This window comes from Diadema setosum, chromosome 4, assembly GCF_964275005.1.
Source record: "Diadema setosum chromosome 4, eeDiaSeto1, whole genome shotgun sequence".
NCBI classification, from domain to species: domain Eukaryota; kingdom Metazoa; phylum Echinodermata; class Echinoidea; order Diadematoida; family Diadematidae; genus Diadema; species Diadema setosum.
The window spans coordinates 13,913,412-13,933,254 of NC_092688.1; the positions used below are offsets into that span (position 1 = coordinate 13,913,412).

General features: G+C 41.3%; 2 protein-coding genes across 2 annotated transcripts in view; both read left to right on the forward strand.

Moving 5' to 3' along the window:
- The window catches only part of LOC140227629 (uncharacterized), a 131,969-nt gene extending 125,391 nt beyond the window's left edge, over positions 1-6,578 (forward strand). The window contains exons 161-172 of the mRNA XM_072308048.1: positions 212-362; positions 559-735; positions 1,088-1,290; positions 1,747-1,921; positions 2,328-2,644; positions 3,081-3,233; positions 3,524-3,674; positions 3,871-4,047; positions 4,411-4,613; positions 5,070-5,244; positions 5,651-5,967; positions 6,405-6,578. Of these exons, the coding sequence (XP_072164149.1) occupies positions 212-362; positions 559-735; positions 1,088-1,290; positions 1,747-1,921; positions 2,328-2,644; positions 3,081-3,233; positions 3,524-3,674; positions 3,871-4,047; positions 4,411-4,613; positions 5,070-5,244; positions 5,651-5,967; positions 6,405-6,578 (2,373 nt within the window). The remainder of the gene's footprint in view (positions 1-211; positions 363-558; positions 736-1,087; positions 1,291-1,746; positions 1,922-2,327; positions 2,645-3,080; positions 3,234-3,523; positions 3,675-3,870; positions 4,048-4,410; positions 4,614-5,069; positions 5,245-5,650; positions 5,968-6,404) is intronic.
- Positions 6,579-6,835: 257 nt separating this feature from the next.
- Positions 6,836-19,632, forward strand: LOC140227630 (IgGFc-binding protein-like). The gene is made up of 23 exons (XM_072308049.1): positions 6,836-6,998; positions 7,197-7,373; positions 7,726-7,928; positions 8,335-8,509; positions 8,916-9,232; positions 10,113-10,263; positions 10,460-10,636; positions 10,989-11,191; positions 11,598-11,772; positions 12,179-12,495; positions 12,933-13,085; positions 13,376-13,526; positions 13,723-13,899; positions 14,252-14,454; positions 14,861-15,035; positions 15,442-15,758; positions 16,196-16,348; positions 16,639-16,789; positions 16,986-17,162; positions 17,515-17,717; positions 18,124-18,298; positions 18,705-19,021; positions 19,459-19,632. The coding sequence occupies exons 1-23, from the start codon at positions 6,836-6,838 to the stop codon at positions 19,630-19,632; spliced, it is 4,584 nt and encodes a 1,527-aa protein (XP_072164150.1).
- The last annotated feature ends 211 nt before the right edge of the window (positions 19,633-19,843 follow it).

Consider the following 19,843-nt stretch of genomic DNA (forward strand, 5'->3'; position numbering starts at 1 on the left):
TGAGCGTTAAACATTATTTCTGATTTGAGATGGTATGTAGTTGGTATCAGGACAAAGCTTATCTAAGAGTTAGGAAGGCTGACACTTGACAGTACTTCTTTTCCAATGCTACAGTGATTAGATATACTGTGAGAGGACAATATGCCTGGTCATGCCTGATTCCTCATTGGTAACTTATTTCTTCTTTGTACCCTTTGCAATGTGTGAAAAGGCCAATTCTGTAACGGACTTTGGAAATAGCTGGGTGGTGAGGGTTGACGAGTGTCCTGACATCATACCGGAACCGACAGATCCATGTGAAGGCGACTCAGATGCCACTAGGGAGTCAGAGGAACTATGTGCCATCATTCTGGACAGAGATGGTATGTATTGTGTTTGGTCTTTGAGCGCTAAACGGTCTCCATTGCTGTATTTTGAGGAAAGTAACAACATTGTAGGATAACTTGAAGACAAGGAACATTTTCTATTCTGGAAAATGTGGCTGTTTTTGTGTGTATTTCTTTTGTAAGAAGCATGAATTAGTAGCAATTGTTCTGTGATTGCTTGATTGTTGTCCAGGACCATTTGCTCCATGCCATGACTTCCGGGACCCTGATCCATTCTACGATTCCTGCACATATGATGTATGTGCCTTGGGAGAAGAATACTTGTGTGACAGTTTGGCTGAGTATGCTGAGGCCTGCAGGCAAAGCGGAGGGCAGCCTGAAGACTGGAGGGCAGAGACTCCTGTTTGTCGTAAGTCCTGTATTCCGCTACTGTTGCGAGGAATGTCATACGAGAGCTCTGTCCAAAAGAAATGCCTAGATGATTTTGTAGCAGTAGACGCCTTTTGAGGACTGTTGTACAATATGAGCCAGTGTTGCTCATCGCTGGATTCTCTTTGTACTCAATCTATCAGAGATTTCATTCTTGTAGAGCTGACAGAATATAGAGTATTGGATCTCTTTTGTTGCAAAAGAATCTGTAGTACAGATTCGTACAGAGCTGTACTGTGCATTTTTATGTTTGAGGAAAAATTTATGATACCAGCTGAGGGATACCAGAGACACTCCAATAATTTGATGGAGTTTGTCTTTTCTGCCACCAGCATTCGAGTGTCCAGAGAACACAGTGTATGATGCCTGTGCTAGCGGGTGTCCCGAAACCTGTTCATCAGCCTCCAGTTCAGTCAGCTGTAATGTGACCTGCCAAGAGACATGTCGATGTGCTGATGGATTTGTAAGAGATGGAGATGACTGTATTGACCCCTCAGAATGTGGCTGCACTCTAGACAACAATGTTTACTTGCCGGTGAGTGACTTTACCTTTTTAATGAAGAAATGTATTTAGGTTTAACTAAATGTATGTGATATAAATCCTTAATGACATTTTTGTAAGTATTTGTTGTTGCAGAAGAAAAGGCACATTCAGTGATATTATGATATCAAAGAAATGAGAGCAAAGATAGAGGGATTTCTTGGAAAGAGTGCTGAGCGATGAATGCGGGAGGTACTTAAAGTTGAGCAGTGAAAATACATCACTTAATCATTGACAATGCGAATGTTTTTCATTGACAAAATTTGCCTTGACATGGGTGATTCCAACACTTTGTGAATGTTGATAAATATTTAGTATTACATAGACTATTTAATAATGTTATTTCCCTATTACAGGGTCTTTACATGTCTCATTTAATGACTTTTATTTTTTTTTTGTGAATGACTTAACCATTAATTGGCTTCATATTCTACTTTCCTTTTCTTGAAGCCTGGTGAGAGCTGGACCCGACCTGACTGTTCTGAACAGTGCCAGTGTGTGAATGGACGTGCCGAGTGCCAAGTCTATACCTGTGGAAGGAATGCAGAGTGTGAGGTGAGGAATGGCCAGCCGTCCTGCTACTGTCAAGAAGGCTTTACTGCAGTGGAAGGCTCTTGTATCAGAGGTAAGTGACAAAAACGTATGGCAACTACATTGTTGCTGGCTTGAAGTCGCATCATGTGTTGCTCAAATACTACATCTGCATTGAAAACCTCGCATCTGAAATTAGTGTAACTTGGTGGAATATGAGGGGGAAAAGCTATTATGTTTTGTGTAAAGGTAGGGCCGTCATTTTGAGAGTAGAATTACTTGTATGTTGGCAGTACTTAACCAGGAATAGTTTGATATGGCGGGCTAGAGTTGAATGATGGATATTGATACCTTTGATATATGGCAGCTGAATATTTCAGTGGTGAACTGCCCAGGCACAAAATGAGACAGAAAGAAACTATTTTGGAATATGGGTCTCTGTTGCAAGTGAAGAAATAGTTTGACTTATTATGTGTGTGTTTGTATGATTGTTTTTGCAGCTCCTGGCTTCTGTCAAGTTTGGGGTGATCCTCACTACATCACTTTTGATCAGAGGAAATACAACTTCCAAGGAGACTGCGACTACACCCTGGTCAAGGATTGCTTGGGTTCCAACAGCTTCCACCTGTGGGCTGATAACGAGAAACGATTGCCCACGGATAAGGTTTCCTACATTCGTGAGCTGGTGTTGGAAGACTCTAACAACACCTACTCTTTGATCTATGACTTCAAAGTGAGAGTGAATGGCATTGACTACAGTAAGAACCTGCCATACATTGGTGATGGAATCATCATCTTCAGAACCTTCAAGTCCTTGGTAAGACTTTGTGGTTACAAGAACATAATCTTAGATTGAATAAGAAACCTGCAATTGCTTTTGCAACATAGAAATGAGGAGAAATGGATTCCCTGCTTTGAGGGATTTTTTTTTTTCTGGTAAATGGAGAGATCTTTTGCACTGTCTTGACCCTGTAAATCTGTTGGAGTTAATTCTTTCCTACATTTATAACGGTGTATTGGCCGACTCAGTTGAAATCAATGACATTGTTTTAACGACCTGTACTGCTCGTATTATAACTTGTGTTCATAAGCTTGCTGCCAGGTGAATTGTTCCTCATTGTTGGTATGTGAGCTATCTAGAAGTACAGATGTATCTGAATGTATCTTGGCTGTTTCTTAGGTCATATCTGTTATCAGAGGTCAATATGAAAGTTGTAACCATGGTGTACACATCCCTTGACTGAAATGTATAGAAATTGCTGACCAACTACATGTGGATATCCTATGACGGAAGACGAAGTGCAGACATCTTTTTGAGCTATTCTTACTGGAATCAGAGCTGTGGTCTATGCGGAACATTTGATGGAGACAGAAGCAACGACTGGACATTACCAAATGGAGATCTTGTGAGTATAGAATTTAGATGAGTCTTTTAAGCAGGACACAGTAGAGACAGATTTTTAAAAGTGCTCATCTTGTACAGGGTGAGCATTAAAAATTATTTCTGATTTGAGATGGTATGTAGTTGGTATCAGGACAAAGCTTATCTAAGAGTTAGGAAGGCTAAGACTTGACAGTACTTCTTTTCCAATGCTACAGTGATTAGATATACTGTGAGAGGACAATATGCCTGGTCATGCCTGATTCCTCATTGGTAACTTATTTCTTCTTTGTACCCTTTGCAATGTGTGAAAAGGCCAATTCTGTAACGGACTTTGGAAATAGCTGGGTGGTGAGGGTTGACGAGTGTCCTGACATCATACCGGAACCGACAGATCCATGTGAAGGCGACTCAGATGCCACTAGGGAGTCGGAGGAACTATGTGCCATCATTCTGGACAGAGATGGTATGTATTGTGTTTGGTCTTTGAGCGCTAAACGGTCTCCATTGCTGTATTTTGAGGAAAGTAACAACATTGTAGGATAACTTGAAGACAAGGAACATTTCCTATTCTGGAAAATGTGGGTGTTTTTGTGTGTATTTCTTTTGTAAGAAGCATGAATTAGTAGCAATTGTTCTGTGATTGCTTGATTGTTGTCCAGGACCATTTGCTCCATGCCATGACTTCCGGGACCCTGATCCATTCTACGATTCCTGCACATATGATGTATGTGCCTTGGGAGAAGAATACTTGTGTGACAGTTTGGCTGAGTATGCTGAGGCCTGCAGGCAAAGCGGAGGGCAGCCTGAAGACTGGAGGGCAGAGACTCCTGTTTGTCGTAAGTCGTGTATTCCGCTACTGTTGCAAGGAATGTCATACGAGAGCTCTGTCCAAAAGAAATGCCTAGATGATTTTGTAGCAGTAGACGCCTAGTAGACACCTTTTGAGGACTGTTGTACAATATGAGCCAGTGTTGCTCATCGCTGTATTCTCTTTGTACTCAATCTATCAGAGATTTCATTCTTGTAGAACTGACAGAATATAGAGTATTGGATCTCTTTTGTTGCAAAAGAACCTGTAGTACAGATTAGTACAGAGCTGTACTGTGCATTTTTATGTTTGAGGAAAAATTTATGATACCAGCTGAGGGATACCAAAGACACTCCAATAATTTAATGGAGTTTGTCTTTTCTGCCACCAGCATTCGAGTGTCCAGAGAACACAGTGTATGATGCCTGTGCTAGCGGGTGTCCCGAAACCTGTTCATCAGCCTCCAGTTCAGTCAGCTGTAATGTGACCTGCGAAGAGACATGTCGATGTGCTGATGGATTTGTAAGAGATGGAGATGACTGTATTGACCCCTCAGAATGTGGCTGCACTCTAGACAACAATGTTTACTTGCCGGTGAGTGACTTTACCTTTTTAATGAAGAAATGTATTTAGGTTTAACTAAATGTATGTGATATAAATCCTTAATGACATTTTTGTAAGTATTTGTTGTTGCAGAAGAAAAGGTACATTCAGTGATATTATGATATCAAAGAAATGAGAGCAAAGATAGAGGGATTTCTTGGAAAGAGTGCTGAGCGATGCATGCGGGAGGTACTTAAAGTTGAGAAGTGAAAATACATCACTTAATCATTGACAATGCGAATGTTTTTCATTGACAAAATTTGCCTTGACATGGGTGATTCCAACACTTTGTGAATGTTGATAAATATTTAGTATTACATATACTATTTAATAATGTTATTTCCCCATTACAGGGTCTTTACATGTCTCATTTAATGACTTTTATTTTTTTTTTGTGAATGACTTAACCATTAATTGGCTTCATATTCTACTTTACTTTTCTTGAAGCCTGGTGAGAGCTGGACCCAACCTGACTGTTCTGAACATTGCCAGTGTGTGAATGGACGTGCCGAGTGCCAAGTCTATACCTGTGGAAGGAATGCAGAGTGTGAGGTGAGGAATGGCCAGCCGTCCTGCTACTGTCAAGAAGGCTTTACTTCAGTGGAAGGCTCTTGTATCAGAGGTAAGTGACAAAAATGTATGGCAACTACAATGTTGCTGGCTTGAAGTCGCATCATGTGTTGCTCAAATACTACATCTGCATTGAAAACCTCGCATCTGAAATTAGTGTAACTTGGTGGAATATGAAGGGGAAAATCTATTATGTTTTGTGTAAAGGTAGAGCCGTCATTTTGAGAGTAGAATTGCTTGTATGTTGGCAGTACTTAACCAGGAATAGTTTGATATGGCGGGCTAGAGTTGAATGATGGATATTGATACCTTTGATATATGGCAGCTGAATATTTCAGTGGTGAACTGCCCAGGCACAAAATGAGACAGAAAGAAACTATTTTGGAATATGGGTCTCTGTTGCAAGTGAAGATATAGTTTGACTTATTATGTGTGTGTTTGTATGATTGTTTTTGCAGCTCCTGGCTTCTGTCAAGTTTGGGGTGATCCTCACTACATCACTTTTGATCAGAGGAAATACAACTTCCAAGGAGACTGCGACTACACCCTGGTCAAGGATTGCTTGGGTTCCAACAGCTTCCACCTGTGGGCTGATAACGAGAAACGATTGCCCACGGATAAGGTTTCCTACATTCGTGAGCTGGTGTTGGAAGACTCTAACAACACCTACTCTTTGATCTATGACTTCAAAGTGAGAGTGAATGGCATTGACTACAGTAAAAACCTGCCATACATTGGTGATGGAATCATCATCTTCAGAACCTTCAAGTCCTTGGTAAGACTTTGTGGTTACAAGAACATAATCTTAGATTGAATAAGAAACCTGCAATTGCTTTTGCAACATAGAAATGAGGAGAAATGGATTCCCTGCTTTGAGGGATTTTTTTTTTTCTGGTAAATGGAGAGATCTTTTGCACTGTCTTGACCCTGTAAATCTGTTGGAGTTAATTCTTTCCTACATTTATAACGGTGTACTGGCCGACTCAGTTGAAATCAATGACATTGTTTTAACGACCTGTACTGTTCGTATTATAACTTGTGTTCATAAGCTTGCTGCCAGGTGAATTGTTCCTCATTGTTGGTATGTGAGCTATCTAGAAGTACAGATGTGTCTGAATGTATCTTGGCTGTTTCTTAGGTCATATCTGTTATCAGAGGTCAATATGAAAGTTGTAAAACATGGTGTATACATCCCTTGACTGAAATTTATAGAAATTGCTGACCAACTACATGTGGATATCCTATGACGGAAGACGAAGTGCAGACATCTTTTTGAGCTATTCTTACTGGAATCAGAGCTGTGGTCTATGCGGAACATTTGATGGAGACAGAAGCAACGACTGGACATTACCAAATGGAGATCTTGTGAGTATAGAATTTAGATGAGTCTTTTAAGCAGGACACAGTAGAGACAGATTTTTAAAAGTGCTCATCTTGTACAGGGTGAGCATTAAACATTATTTCTGATTTGAGATGGTATGTAGTTGGTATCAGGACAAAGCTTATCTAAGAGTTAGGAAGGCTGAGACTTGACAGTACTTCTTTTCCAATGCTACAGTGATTAGATATACTGTGAGAGGACAATATGCCTGGTCATGCCTGATTCCTCATTGGTAACTTATTTCTTCTTTGTACCCTTTGCAATGTGTGAAAAGGCCAATTCTGTAACGGACTTTGGAAATAGCTGGGTGGTGAGGGTTGACGAGTGTCCTGACATCATACCGGAACCGACAGATCCATGTGAAGGCGACTCAGATGCCACTAGGGAGTCGGAGGAACTATGTGCCATCATTCTGGACAGAGATGGTATGTATTGTGTTTGGTCTTTGAGCGCTAAACGGTCTCCATTGCTGTATTTTGAGGAAAGTAACAACATTGTAGGATAACTTGAAGACAAGGAACATTTTCTATTCTTGGAAAATGTGGGTGTTTTTGTGTGTATTTCTTTTGTAAGAAGCATGAATATAGTAGGAATTGTTCTGTGATTGCTTGATTGTTGTCCAGGACCATTTGCTCCATGCCATGACTTCCGGGACCCTGATCCATTCTACGATTCCTGCACGTATGATGTATGTGCCTTGGGAGAAGAATACTTGTGTGACAGTTTGGCCGAGTATGCTGAGGCCTGCAGGCAAAGCGGAGGGCAGCCTGGAGACTGGAGGGCAGAGACTCCTGTTTGTCGTAAGTCCTGTATTCCTCTACTGTTGGGAGGAATGCCATACGAGAGCTCTGTCCAAAAGAAATGCCTAGATGATTTTGTAGCAGTAGACCCCTTTTGAGGACTGTTGTACAATATGAGCGAGTGTTACTCATCGCTGGATTCTCTTTGTACTCAATCTATCAGAGATTTCATTCCTGTAGAAGTGACAGAATATAGAGTATTGGATCTCTTTTGTTGCAAAAGAACCTGTAGTACCGATTCGTATAGAGCTGTACTGTGCATTTTTATGTTTGAGGAAAAATTTGTGATACTAGCTAAGCCATACCAGAGACACTGCAATAATTTGATGGAGTTTGTCTTTTCTGCCACCAGCATTCGAGTGTCCAGAGAACACAGTGTATGATGCCTGTGCTAGCGGGTGTCCCGAAACCTGTTCATCAGCCTCCAGTTCAGTCAGCTGTAATGTGACCTGCCAAGAGACATGCCGCTGTCCAGACGATCAAGTCTTGGACGGAGACAGATGCGTGTACCGATCAGAGTGCGGATGCACGCTGGACAACAACGTGTACATACAGGTGCGTAAATGAGTTGATTTTCTAGGAGAATGTACATGTATCTCATTGTCTTATTTCAGACATTGTATAGAAGATATGTGTTTGTGCATACCATTATGCATTCTGTCGTAGCGATACTACCAGTTATGAAAAACATTGTGTGTCGTAAGTGGCCTCAAAGATACGCGGTAAGCACTTAAAGAGTAAAGAAAGTGATGAGAAGCTCATGAATTGAAATACCATGTTTTTGGTGTTATCCTATGTTATAAAGTCTTCTATATTTGAATCATGTTTTAAATCTGATCCAAGGACTGGTTTCAATTTGTATTCTTACTGTGAGGCACAGACTACGGTATTACTGGGGTACACTGAATGACTCTGTGATCAAAGTTTCACGTAGATTGATCTTGCAAATATCATTATGTAGCCTGGTGAGAGCTGGACTCGACCCGACTGTTCTGAACAGTGCCAGTGTGTGAATGGACGTGCCGAGTGCCAAGTCTATACCTGTGGAAGGAATGCAGAGTGTGAGGTGAGGAATGGCCAGCCATCCTGCTACTGTCAAGAAGGCTTCACTTCAGTGGAAGGCTCTTGTATCAGAGGTAAGTGACAAAAATGTATGGCACCTACATTGTTGCTGGCTTGAAGTCGCTTCATGGGTTGCTCAAATACTACATCTGCATTGAAAACCTCGCATCTAAAGTTAGTGTAACTTGGTTTAAAATGAGGAGAAAAAGATATTATGTCTTGTGTAAAGGTAGAGCTGTCATTTTGAGAGTAGAATTGCTTGTATGATGGTAATACTTAACCAGGAATAGTTTGAAATGGTGGGCTAGAGTTGAATGCTGGATATTGATAGCTTTGATGTATGGCAGCTGAATATTTCAGTGGTGAACTGTCCAGGCACAAAATGAGACAGAAAGAAACTATTTTGGAATATGGGTCTCTGTTGCACGTGAAGAAATAGTTTGACTTTTTATGTGTGTGTTTGTGTGATTGTTTCTGCAGCTCCTGGCTTCTGTCAAGTTTGGGGTGATCCTCACTACATCACTTTTGATCAGAGGAAATACAACTTCCAAGGAGACTGCGACTACACCCTGGTCAAGGATTGCTTGGGTTCCAGCAGCTTCCACCTCTGGGCTGATAACGAGAAACGATTGCCCACGGATAAGGTTTCCTACATTCGTGAGCTGGTGTTGGAAGACTCTAACAACACCTACTCTTTGATCTATGACTTCAAAGTGAGAGTGAATGGCATTGACTACAGTAAGAACCTGCCATACATTGGTGATGGAATCATCATCTTCAGAACCTTCAAGTCCTTGGTAAGACTTTGTGGTTACAAGAACATAATCTTAGATTGAATAAGAAACCTGCAATTGCTTTTGCAACATAGAAATGAGGGGAAATGGATTCCCTGCTTTGAGGGATTTTTTTTTTCTTGTAAATGGAGAGATCTTTTGCACCGTCTTGACCCTGTAAATCTGTTGGAGTTAATTCTTTCCTGCTTTTATAACGGTGTACTGGCCGACTCAGCTGAAATCAATGACGTTGTCTTTAACGACCTGTACTCCTCGTATTATAACTAGTGTTCATGAGCTTGCTGCGAGGTGAATTGTTCCTGATTGTTGGTATGTGAGCTATCTTGAAGTACAGATGTATCTGAATGTATCTTGACTGTTTCTTAGGTCATATCTGTTATCAGAGGTCAATATGAAAGTTCTAAACCATGGTGTACACATCCCTTGACCGAAATTTATAGAAATTGCTGACCAACTACATGTGGATATCCTATGACGGAAGACGAAGTGCAGACATCTTTTTGAGCTATTCTTACTGGAATCAGAGCTGTGGTCTATGCGGAACATTTGATGGAGACAGAAGCAACGACTGGACATTACCAAATGGAGATCTTGTGAGTATAGAATTTAGATGAGTCTTTTAAGCAGGACACAGTAGAGACAGATTTTTAAAAGTGCTCATCTTGTACAGGGTGAGCATTAAACATTATTTCTGATTTGAGATGGTATGTAGTTGGTATCAGGACAAAGCTTATCTAAGAGTTAGGAAGGCTGAGACTTGACAGTACTTCTTTTCCAATGCTACAGTGATTAGATATACTGTGAGAGGACAATATGCCTGGTCATGCCTGATTCCTCATTGGTAACTTATTTCTTCTTTGTACCCTTTGCAATGTGTGAAAAGGCCAATTCTGTAACGGACTTTGGAAATAGCTGGGTGGTGAGGGTTGACGAGTGTCCTGACATCATACCGGAACCGACAGATCCATGTGAAGGCGACTCAGATGCCACTAGGGAGTCGGAGGAACTATGTGCCATCATTCTGGACAGAGATGGTATGTATTGTGTGTGGTCTTTGAGCGCTAAACGGTCTCCATTGCTGTATTTTGAGGAAAGTAACAACATTGTAGGATAACTTGAAGACAAGGAACATTTTCTATTCTGGAAAATGTGGGTGTTTTTGTGTGTATTTCTGTTGTAAGAAGCATGAATTAGTAGCAATTGTTCTGTGATTGCTTGATTGTTGTCCAGGACCATTTGCTCCATGCCATGACTTCCGGGACCCTGATCCATTCTACGATTCCTGCACGTATGATGTATGTGCCTTGGGAGAAGAATACTTGTGTGACAGTTTGGCCGAGTATGCTGAGGCCTGCAGGCAAAGCGGAGGGCAGCCTGGAGACTGGAGGGCAGAGACTCCTGTTTGTCGTAAGTCCTGTATTCCTCTACTGTTGGGAGGAATGCCATACGAGAGCTCTGTCCAAAAGAAATGCCTAGATGATTTTGTAGCAGTAGACCCCTTTTGAGGACTGTTGTACAATATGAGCGAGTGTTACTCATCGCTGGATTCTCTTTGTACTCAATCTATCAGAGATTTCATTCCTGTAGAAGTGACAGAATATAGAGTATTGGATCTCTTTTGTTGCAAAAGAACCTGTAGTACCGATTCGTATAGAGCTGTACTGTGCATTTTTATGTTTGAGGAAAAATTTGTGATACTAGCTAAGCCATACCAGAGACACTGCAATAATTTGATGGAGTTTGTCTTTTCTGCCACCAGCATTCGAGTGTCCAGAGAACACAGTGTATGATGCCTGTGCTAGCGGGTGTCCCGAAACCTGTTCATCAGCCTCCAGTTCAGTCAGCTGTAATGTGACCTGCCAAGAGACATGCCGCTGTCCAGACGATCAAGTCTTGGACGGAGACAGATGCGTGTACCGATCAGAGTGCGGATGCACGCTGGACAACAACGTGTACATACAGGTGCGTAAATGAGTTGATTTTCTAGGAGAATGTACATGTATCTCATTGTCTTATTTCAGACATTGTATAGAAGATATGTGTTTGTGCATACCATTATGCATTCTGTCGTAGCGATACTACCAGTTATGAAAAACATTGTGTGTCGTAAGTGGCCTCAAAGATACGCGGTAAGCACTTAAAGAGTAAAGAAAGTGATGAGAAGCTCATGAATTGAAATACCATGTTTTTGGTGTTATCCTATGTTATAAAGTCTTCTATATTTGAATCATGTTTTAAATCTGATCCAAGGACTGGTTTCAATTTGTATTCTTACTGTGAGGCACAGACTACGGTATTACTGGGGTACACTGAATGACTCTGTGATCAAAGTTTCACGTAGATTGATCTTGCAAATATCATTATGTAGCCTGGTGAGAGCTGGACTCGACCCGACTGTTCTGAACAGTGCCAGTGTGTGAATGGACGTGCCGAGTGCCAAGTCTATACCTGTGGAAGGAATGCAGAGTGTGAGGTGAGGAATGGCCAGCCATCCTGCTACTGTCAAGAAGGCTTCACTTCAGTGGAAGGCTCTTGTATCAGAGGTAAGTGACAAAAATGTATGGCACCTACATTGTTGCTGGCTTGAAGTCGCTTCATGGGTTGCTCAAATACTACATCTGCATTGAAAACCTCGCATCTAAAGTTAGTGTAACTTGGTTTAAAATGAGGAGAAAAAGATATTATGTCTTGTGTAAAGGTAGAGCTGTCATTTTGAGAGTAGAATTGCTTGTATGATGGTAATACTTAACCAGGAATAGTTTGAAATGGTGGGCTAGAGTTGAATGCTGGATATTGATAGCTTTGATGTATGGCAGCTGAATATTTCAGTGGTGGACTGTCCAGGCACAAAATGAGACAGAAAGAAACTATTTTGGAATATGGGTCTCTGTTGCACGTGAAGAAATAGTTTGACTTTTTATGTGTGTGTTTGTGTGATTGTTTTTGCAGCTCCTGGCTTCTGTCAAGTTTGGGGTGATCCTCATTACATCACTTTTGATCAGAGGAAATACAACTTCCAAGGAGACTGCGACTACACCCTGGTCAAGGATTGCTTGGGTTCCAACAGCTTCCACCTGTGGGCTGATAACGAGAAACGATTGCCCACAGATGAGGTTTCCTACATTCGTGAGCTGGTGTTGGAAGACTCTAACAACACCTACTCTTTGATCTATGACTTCAAAGTGAGAGTGAATGGCATTGACTACAGTAAGAACCTGCCATACATTGGTGATGGAATCATCATCTTCAGAACCTTCAAGTCCTTGGTAAGACTTTGTGGTTACAAGAACATAATCTTAGATTGAATAAGAAACCTGCAATTGCTTTTGCAACATAGAAATGAGGGGAAATGGATTCCCTGCTTTGAGGGATTTTTTTTTTCTTGTAAATGGAGAGATCTTTTGCACCGTCTTGACCCTGTAAATCTGTTGGAGTTAATTCTTTCCTGCTTTTATAACGGTGTACTGGCCGACTCAGTTGAAATCAATGACGTTGTCTTTAACGACCTGTACTCCTCGTATTATAACTAGTGTTCATGAGCTTGCTGCGAGGTGAATTGTTCCTGATTGTTGGTATGTGAGCTATCTTGAAGTACAGATGTATCTGAATGTATCTTGACTGTTTCTTAGGTCATATCTGTTATCAGAGGTCAATATGAAAGTTCTAAACCATGGTGTACACATCCCTTGACCGAAATTTATAGAAATTGCTGACCAACTACATGTGGATATCCTATGACGGAAGACGAAGTGCAGACATCTTTTTGAGCTATTCTTACTGGAATCAGAGCTGTGGTCTATGCGGAACATTTGATGGAGACAGAAGCAACGACTGGACATTACCAAATGGAGATCTTGTGAGTATAGAATTTAGATGAGTCTTTTAAGCAGGACACAGTAGAGACAGATTTTTAAAAGTGCTCATCTTGTACAGGGTGAGCATTAAACATTATTTCTGATTTGAGATGGTATGTAGTTGGTATCAGGACAAAGCTTATCTAAGAGTTAGGAAGGCTGAGACTTGACAGTACTTCTTTTCCAATGCTACAGTGATTAGATATACTGTGAGAGGACAATATGCCTGGTCATGCCTGATTCCTCATTGGTAACTTATTTCTTCTTTGTACCCTTTGCAATGTGTGAAAAGGCCAATTCTGTAACGGACTTTGGAAATAGCTGGGTGGTGAGGGTTGACGAGTGTCCTGACATCATACCGGAACCGACAGATCCATGTGAAGGCGACTCAGATGCCACTAGGGAGTCGGAGGAACTATGTGCCATCATTCTGGACAGAGATGGTATGTATTGTGTGTGGTCTTTGAGCGCTAAACGGTCTCCATTGCTGTATTTTGAGGAAAGTAACAACATTGTAGGATAACTTGAAGACAAGGAACATTTTCTATTCTGGAAAATGTGGGTGTTTTTGTGTGTATTTCTTTTGTAAGAAGCATGAATTAGTAGCAATTGTTCTGTGATTGCTTGATTGTTGTCCAGGACCATTTGCTCCATGCCATGACTTCCGGGACCCTGATCCATTCTACGATTCCTGCACGTATGATGTATGTGCCTTGGGAGAAGAATACTTGTGTGACAGTTTGGCCGAGTATGCTGAGGCCTGCAGGCAAAGCGGAGGGCAGCCTGGAGACTGGAGGGCAGAGACTCCTGTTTGTCGTAAGTCCTGTATTCCTCTACTGTTGGGAGGAATGCCATACGAGAGCTCTGTCCAAAAGAAATGCCTAGATGATTTTGTAGCAGTAGACCCCTTTTGAGGACTGTTGTACAATATGAGCGAGTGTTACTCATCGCTGGATTCTCTTTGTACTCAATCTATCAGAGATTTCATTCCTGTAGAAGTGACAGAATATAGAGTATTGGATCTCTTTTGTTGCAAAAGAACCTGTAGTACCGATTCGTATAGAGCTGTACTGTGCATTTTTATGTTTGAGGAAAAATTTGTGATACTAGCTAAGCCATACCAGAGACACTGCAATAATTTGATGGAGTTTGTCTTTTCTGCCACCAGCATTCGAGTGTCCAGAGAACACAGTGTATGATGCCTGTGCTAGCGGGTGTCCCGAAACCTGTTCATCAGCCTCCAGTTCAGTCAGCTGTAATGTGACCTGCCAAGAGACATGCCGCTGTCCAGACGATCAAGTCTTGGACGGAGACAGATGCGTGTACCGATCAGAGTGCGGATGCACGCTGGACAACAACGTGTACATACAGGTGCGTAAATGAGTTGATTTTCTAGGAGAATGTACATGTATCTCATTGTCTTATTTCAGACATTGTATAGAAGATATGTGTTTGTGCATACCATTATGCATTCTGTCGTAGCGATACTACCAGTTATGAAAAACATTGTGTGTCGTAAGTGGCCTCAAAGATACGCGGTAAGCACTTAAAGAGTAAAGAAAGTGATGAGAAGCTCATGAATTGAAATACCATGTTTTTGGTGTTATCCTATGTTATAAAGTCTTCTATATTTGAATCATGTTTTAAATCTGATCCAAGGACTGGTTTCAATTTGTATTCTTACTGTGAGGCACAGACTACGGTATTACTGGGGTACACTGAATGACTCTGTGATCAAAGTTTCACGTAGATTGATCTTGCAAATATCATTATGTAGCCTGGTGAGAGCTGGACTCGACCCGACTGTTCTGAACAGTGCCAGTGTGTGAATGGACGTGCCGAGTGCCAAGTCTATACCTGTGGAAGGAATGCAGAGTGTGAGGTGAGGAATGGCCAGCCATCCTGCTACTGTCAAGAAGGCTTCACTTCAGTGGAAGGCTCTTGTATCAGAGGTAAGTGACAAAAATGTATGGCACCTACATTGTTGCTGGCTTGAAGTCGCTTCATGGGTTGCTCAAATACTACATCTGCATTGAAAACCTCGCATCTAAAGTTAGTGTAACTTGGTTTAAAATGAGGAGAAAAAGATATTATGTCTTGTGTAAAGGTAGAGCTGTCATTTTGAGAGTAGAATTGCTTGTATGATGGTAATACTTAACCAGGAATAGTTTGAAATGGTGGGCTAGAGTTGAATGCTGGATATTGATAGCTTTGATGTATGGCAGCTGAATATTTCAGTGGTGGACTGTCCAGGCACAAAATGAGACAGAAAGAAACTATTTTGGAATATGGGTCTCTGTTGCACGTGAAGAAATAGTTTGACTTTTTATGTGTGTGTTTGTGTGATTGTTTTTGCAGCTCCTGGCTTCTGTCAAGTTTGGGGTGATCCTCATTACATCACTTTTGATCAGAGGAAATACAACTTCCAAGGAGACTGCGACTACACCCTGGTCAAGGATTGCTTGGGTTCCAACAGCTTCCACCTGTGGGCTGATAACGAGAAACGATTGCCCACAGATGAGGTTTCCTACATTCGTGAGCTGGTGTTGGAAGACTCTAACAACACCTACTCTTTGATCTATGACTTCAAAGTGAGAGTGAATGGCATTGACTACAGTAAGAACCTGCCATACATTGGTGATGGAATCATCATCTTCAGAACCTTCAAGTCCTTGGTAAGACTTTGTGGTTACAAGAACATAATCTTAGATTGAATAAGAAACCTGCAATTGCTTTTGCAACATAGAAATGAGGGGAAATGGATTCCCTGCTTTGAGGGATTTTTTTTTTCTTGTAAATGGAGAGATCTTTTGCACCGTCTTGACCCTGTAAATCTGTTGGAGTTAATTCTTTCCTGCTTTTATAACGGTGTACTGGCCGACTCAGTTGAAATCAATGGCGTTGTCTTTAACGACCTGTACTCCTCGTATTATAACTAATGTTCATGAGCTTGCTGCGAGGTGAATTGTTCCTGATTGTTGGTATGTGAGCTATCTGGAAGTACAGATGTATCTGAATGTATCTTGACTGTTTCTTAGGTCATATCTGTTATCAGAGGTCAATATGAAAGTTCTAAACCATGGTGTACACATCCCTTGACCGAAATTTATAGAAATTGCTGACCAACTACATGTGGATATCCTATGACGGAAGACGAAGTGCAGACATCTTTTTGAGCTATTCTTACTGGAATCAGAGCTGTGGTCTATGCGGAACATTTGATGGAGACAGAAGCAACGACTGGACATTACCAAATGGAGATCTTGTGAGTATAGAATTTAGATGAGTCTTTTAAGCAGGACACAGTAGAGACAGATTTTTAAAAGTGCTCATCTTGTACAGGGTGAGCATTAAACATTATTTCTGATTTGAGATGGTATGTAGTTGGTATCAGGACAAAGCTTATCAAAGAGTTAGGAAGGCTGAGACTTGACAGTACTTCTTTTCCAATGCTACAGTGATTAGATATACTGTGAGAGGACAATATGCCTGGTCATGCCTGATTCCTCATTGGTAACTTATTTCTTCTTTGTACCCTTTGCAATGTGTGAAAAGGCCAATTCTGTAACGGACTTTGGAAATAGCTGGGTGGTGAGGGTTGACGAGTGTCCTGACATCATACCGGAACCGACAGATCCATGTGAAGGCGACTCAGATGCCACTAGGGAGTCGGAGGAACTATGTGCCATCATTCTGGACAGAGATGGTATGTATTGTGTTTGGTCTTTGAGCGCTAAACGGTCTCCATTGCTGTATTTTGAGGAAAGTAACAACATTGTAGGATAACTTGAAGACAAGGAACATTTTCTATTCTGGAAAATGTGGGTGTTTTTGTGTGTATTTCTTTTGTAAGAAGCATGAATTAGTAGCAATTGTTCTGTGATTGCTTGATTGTTGTCCAGGACCATTTGCTCCATGCCATGACTTCCGGGACCCTGATCCATTCTACGATTCCTGCACGTATGATGTATGTGCCTTGGGAGAAGAATACTTGTGTGACAGTTTGGCCGAGTATGCTGAGGCCTGCAGGCAAAGCGGAGGGCAGCCTGGAGACTGGAGGGCAGAGACTCCTGTTTGTCGTAAGTCCTGTATTCCTCTACTGTTGGGAGGAATGCCATACGAGAGCTCTGTCCAAAAGAAATGCCTAGATGATTTTGTAGCAGTAGACCCCTTTTGAGGACTGTTGTACAATATGAGCGAGTGTTACTCATCGCTGGATTCTCTTTGTACTCAATCTATCAGAGATTTCATTCCTGTAGAAGTGACAGAATATAGAGTATTGGATCTCTTTTGTTGCAAAAGAACCTGTAGTACCGATTCGTATAGAGCTGTACTGTGCATTTTTATGTTTGAGGAAAAATTTGTGATACTAGCTAAGCCATACCAGAGACACTGCAATAATTTAATGGAGTTTGTCTTTTCTGCCACCAGCATTCGAGTGTCCAGAGAACACAGTGTATGATGCCTGTGCTAGCGGGTGTCCCGAAACCTGTTCATCAGCCTCCAGTTCAGTCAGCTGTAATGTGACCTGCCAAGAGACATGCCGCTGTCCAGACGATCAAGTCTTGGACGGAGACAGATGCGTGTACCGATCAGAGTGCGGATGCACGCTGGACAACAACGTGTACATACAGGTGCGTAAATGAGTTGATTTTCTAGGAGAATGTACATGTATCTCATTGTCTTATTTCAGACAATGTGTAGAAGATTTGTGTTTGTGCATACCATTATGCATTCTGTCGTAGCGATACTACCAGTTATGAAAAACATTGTGTGTCGTAAGTGTCCTCAAAGATACGCGGTAAGCACTTAAAGAGTAAAGAAAGTGATGAGAAGCTCATTAATTGAAATACCATGCTTTTGGTATTATTCTATCTTATAAAGTCTTCTATATTTGAATCATGTTGTAAATCTGATCCAAGGACTGGTTTCAATTTGTATTCTTACTGTGAGGCACAGACTACGGTATTACTGGGGTAGACTGAATGACTCTGTGATAAAAGTTTCACGTAGATTGATCTTGCAAATATCATTATGTAGCCTGGTGAGAGCTGGACTCGGCCCGACTGTTCTGAACAGTGCCAGTGTGTGAATGGACGTGCCGAGTGCCAAGTCTATACCTGTGGAAGGAATGCAGAGTGTGAGGTGAGGAATGGCCAACCATCCTGCTACTGTCAAGAAGGCTTCACTTCAGTGGAAGGCTCTTGTATCAGAGGTAAGTGACAAAAATGTATGGCACCTACATTGTTGCTGGCTTGAAGTCGCTTCATGGGTTGCTCAAATGCTACATCTGCATTGAAAACCTCGCATCTGAAATTAGTGTAACTTGGTTTAAAATGAGGAGAAAAAGATATTATGTCTTGTGTAAAGGTAGAGCTGTCATTTTGAGAGTAGAATTGCTTGTATGTTGGTAATACTTAACCAGGAATAGTTTGAAATGGTGGGCTAGAGTTGAATGCTGGATATTGATAGCTTTGATGTATGGCAGCTGAATATTTCAGTGGTGAACTGTCCAGGCACAAAATGAGACAGAAAGAAACTATTTTGGAATATGGGTCTCTGTTGCACGTGAAGAAATAGTTTGACTTTTTATGTGTGTGTTTGTGTGATTGTTTTTGCAGCTCCTGGCTTCTGTCAAGTTTGGGGTGATCCTCACTACATCACTTTTGATCAAAGGAAATACAACTTCCAAGGAGACTGCGACTACACTTTGGTCAAGGATTGCTTGGGTTCCAACAGCTTCCACCTGTGGGCTGATAACGAGAAACGATTGCCCACAGATGAGGTTTCCTACATTCGTGAGCTGGTGTTGGAAGACTCTAACAACACCTACTCTTTGATCTATGACTTCAAAGTGAGAGTGAATGGCATTGACTACAGTAAGAACCTGCCATACATTGGTGATGGAATCATCATCTTCAGAACCTTCAAGTCCTTGGTAAGACTTTGTGGTTACAAGAACATAATCTTAGATTGAATAAGAAACCTGCAATTGCTTTTGCAACATAGAAATGAGGGGAAATGGATTCCCTGCTTTGAGAGATTTTTTTTTTCTTGTAAATGGAGAGATCTTTTGCACCGTCTTGACCCTGTAAATCTGTTGGAGTTAATTCTTTCCTGCTTTTATAACGGTGTACTGGCCGACTCAGTTGAAATCAATGGCGTTGTCTTTAACGACCTGTACTCCTCGTATTATAACTAGTGTTCATGAGCTTGCTGCGAGGTGAATTGTTCCTGATTGTTGGTATGTGAGCTATCTGGAAGTACAGATGTATCTGAATGTATCTTGACTGTTTCTTAGGTCATATCTGTTATCAGAGGTCAATATGAAAGTTCTAAACCATGGTGTACACATCCCTTGACCGAAATTTATAGAAATTGCTGACCAACTACATGTGGATATCCTATGACGGAAGACGAAGTGCAGACATCTTTTTGAGCTATTCTTACTGGAATCAGAGCTGTGGTCTATGCGGAACATTTGATGGAGACAGAAGCAACGACTGGACATTACCAAATGGAGATCTTGTGAGTATAGAATTTAGATGAGTCTTTTAAGCAGGACACAGTAGAGACAGATTTTTAAAAGTGCTCATCTTGTACAGGGTGAGCATTAAACATTATTTCTGATTTGAGATGGTATGTAGTTGGTATCAGGACAAAGCTTATCAAAGAGTTAGGAAGGCTGAGACTTGACAGTACTTCTTTTCCAATGCTACAGTGATTAGATATACTGTGAGAGGACAATATGCCTGGTCAT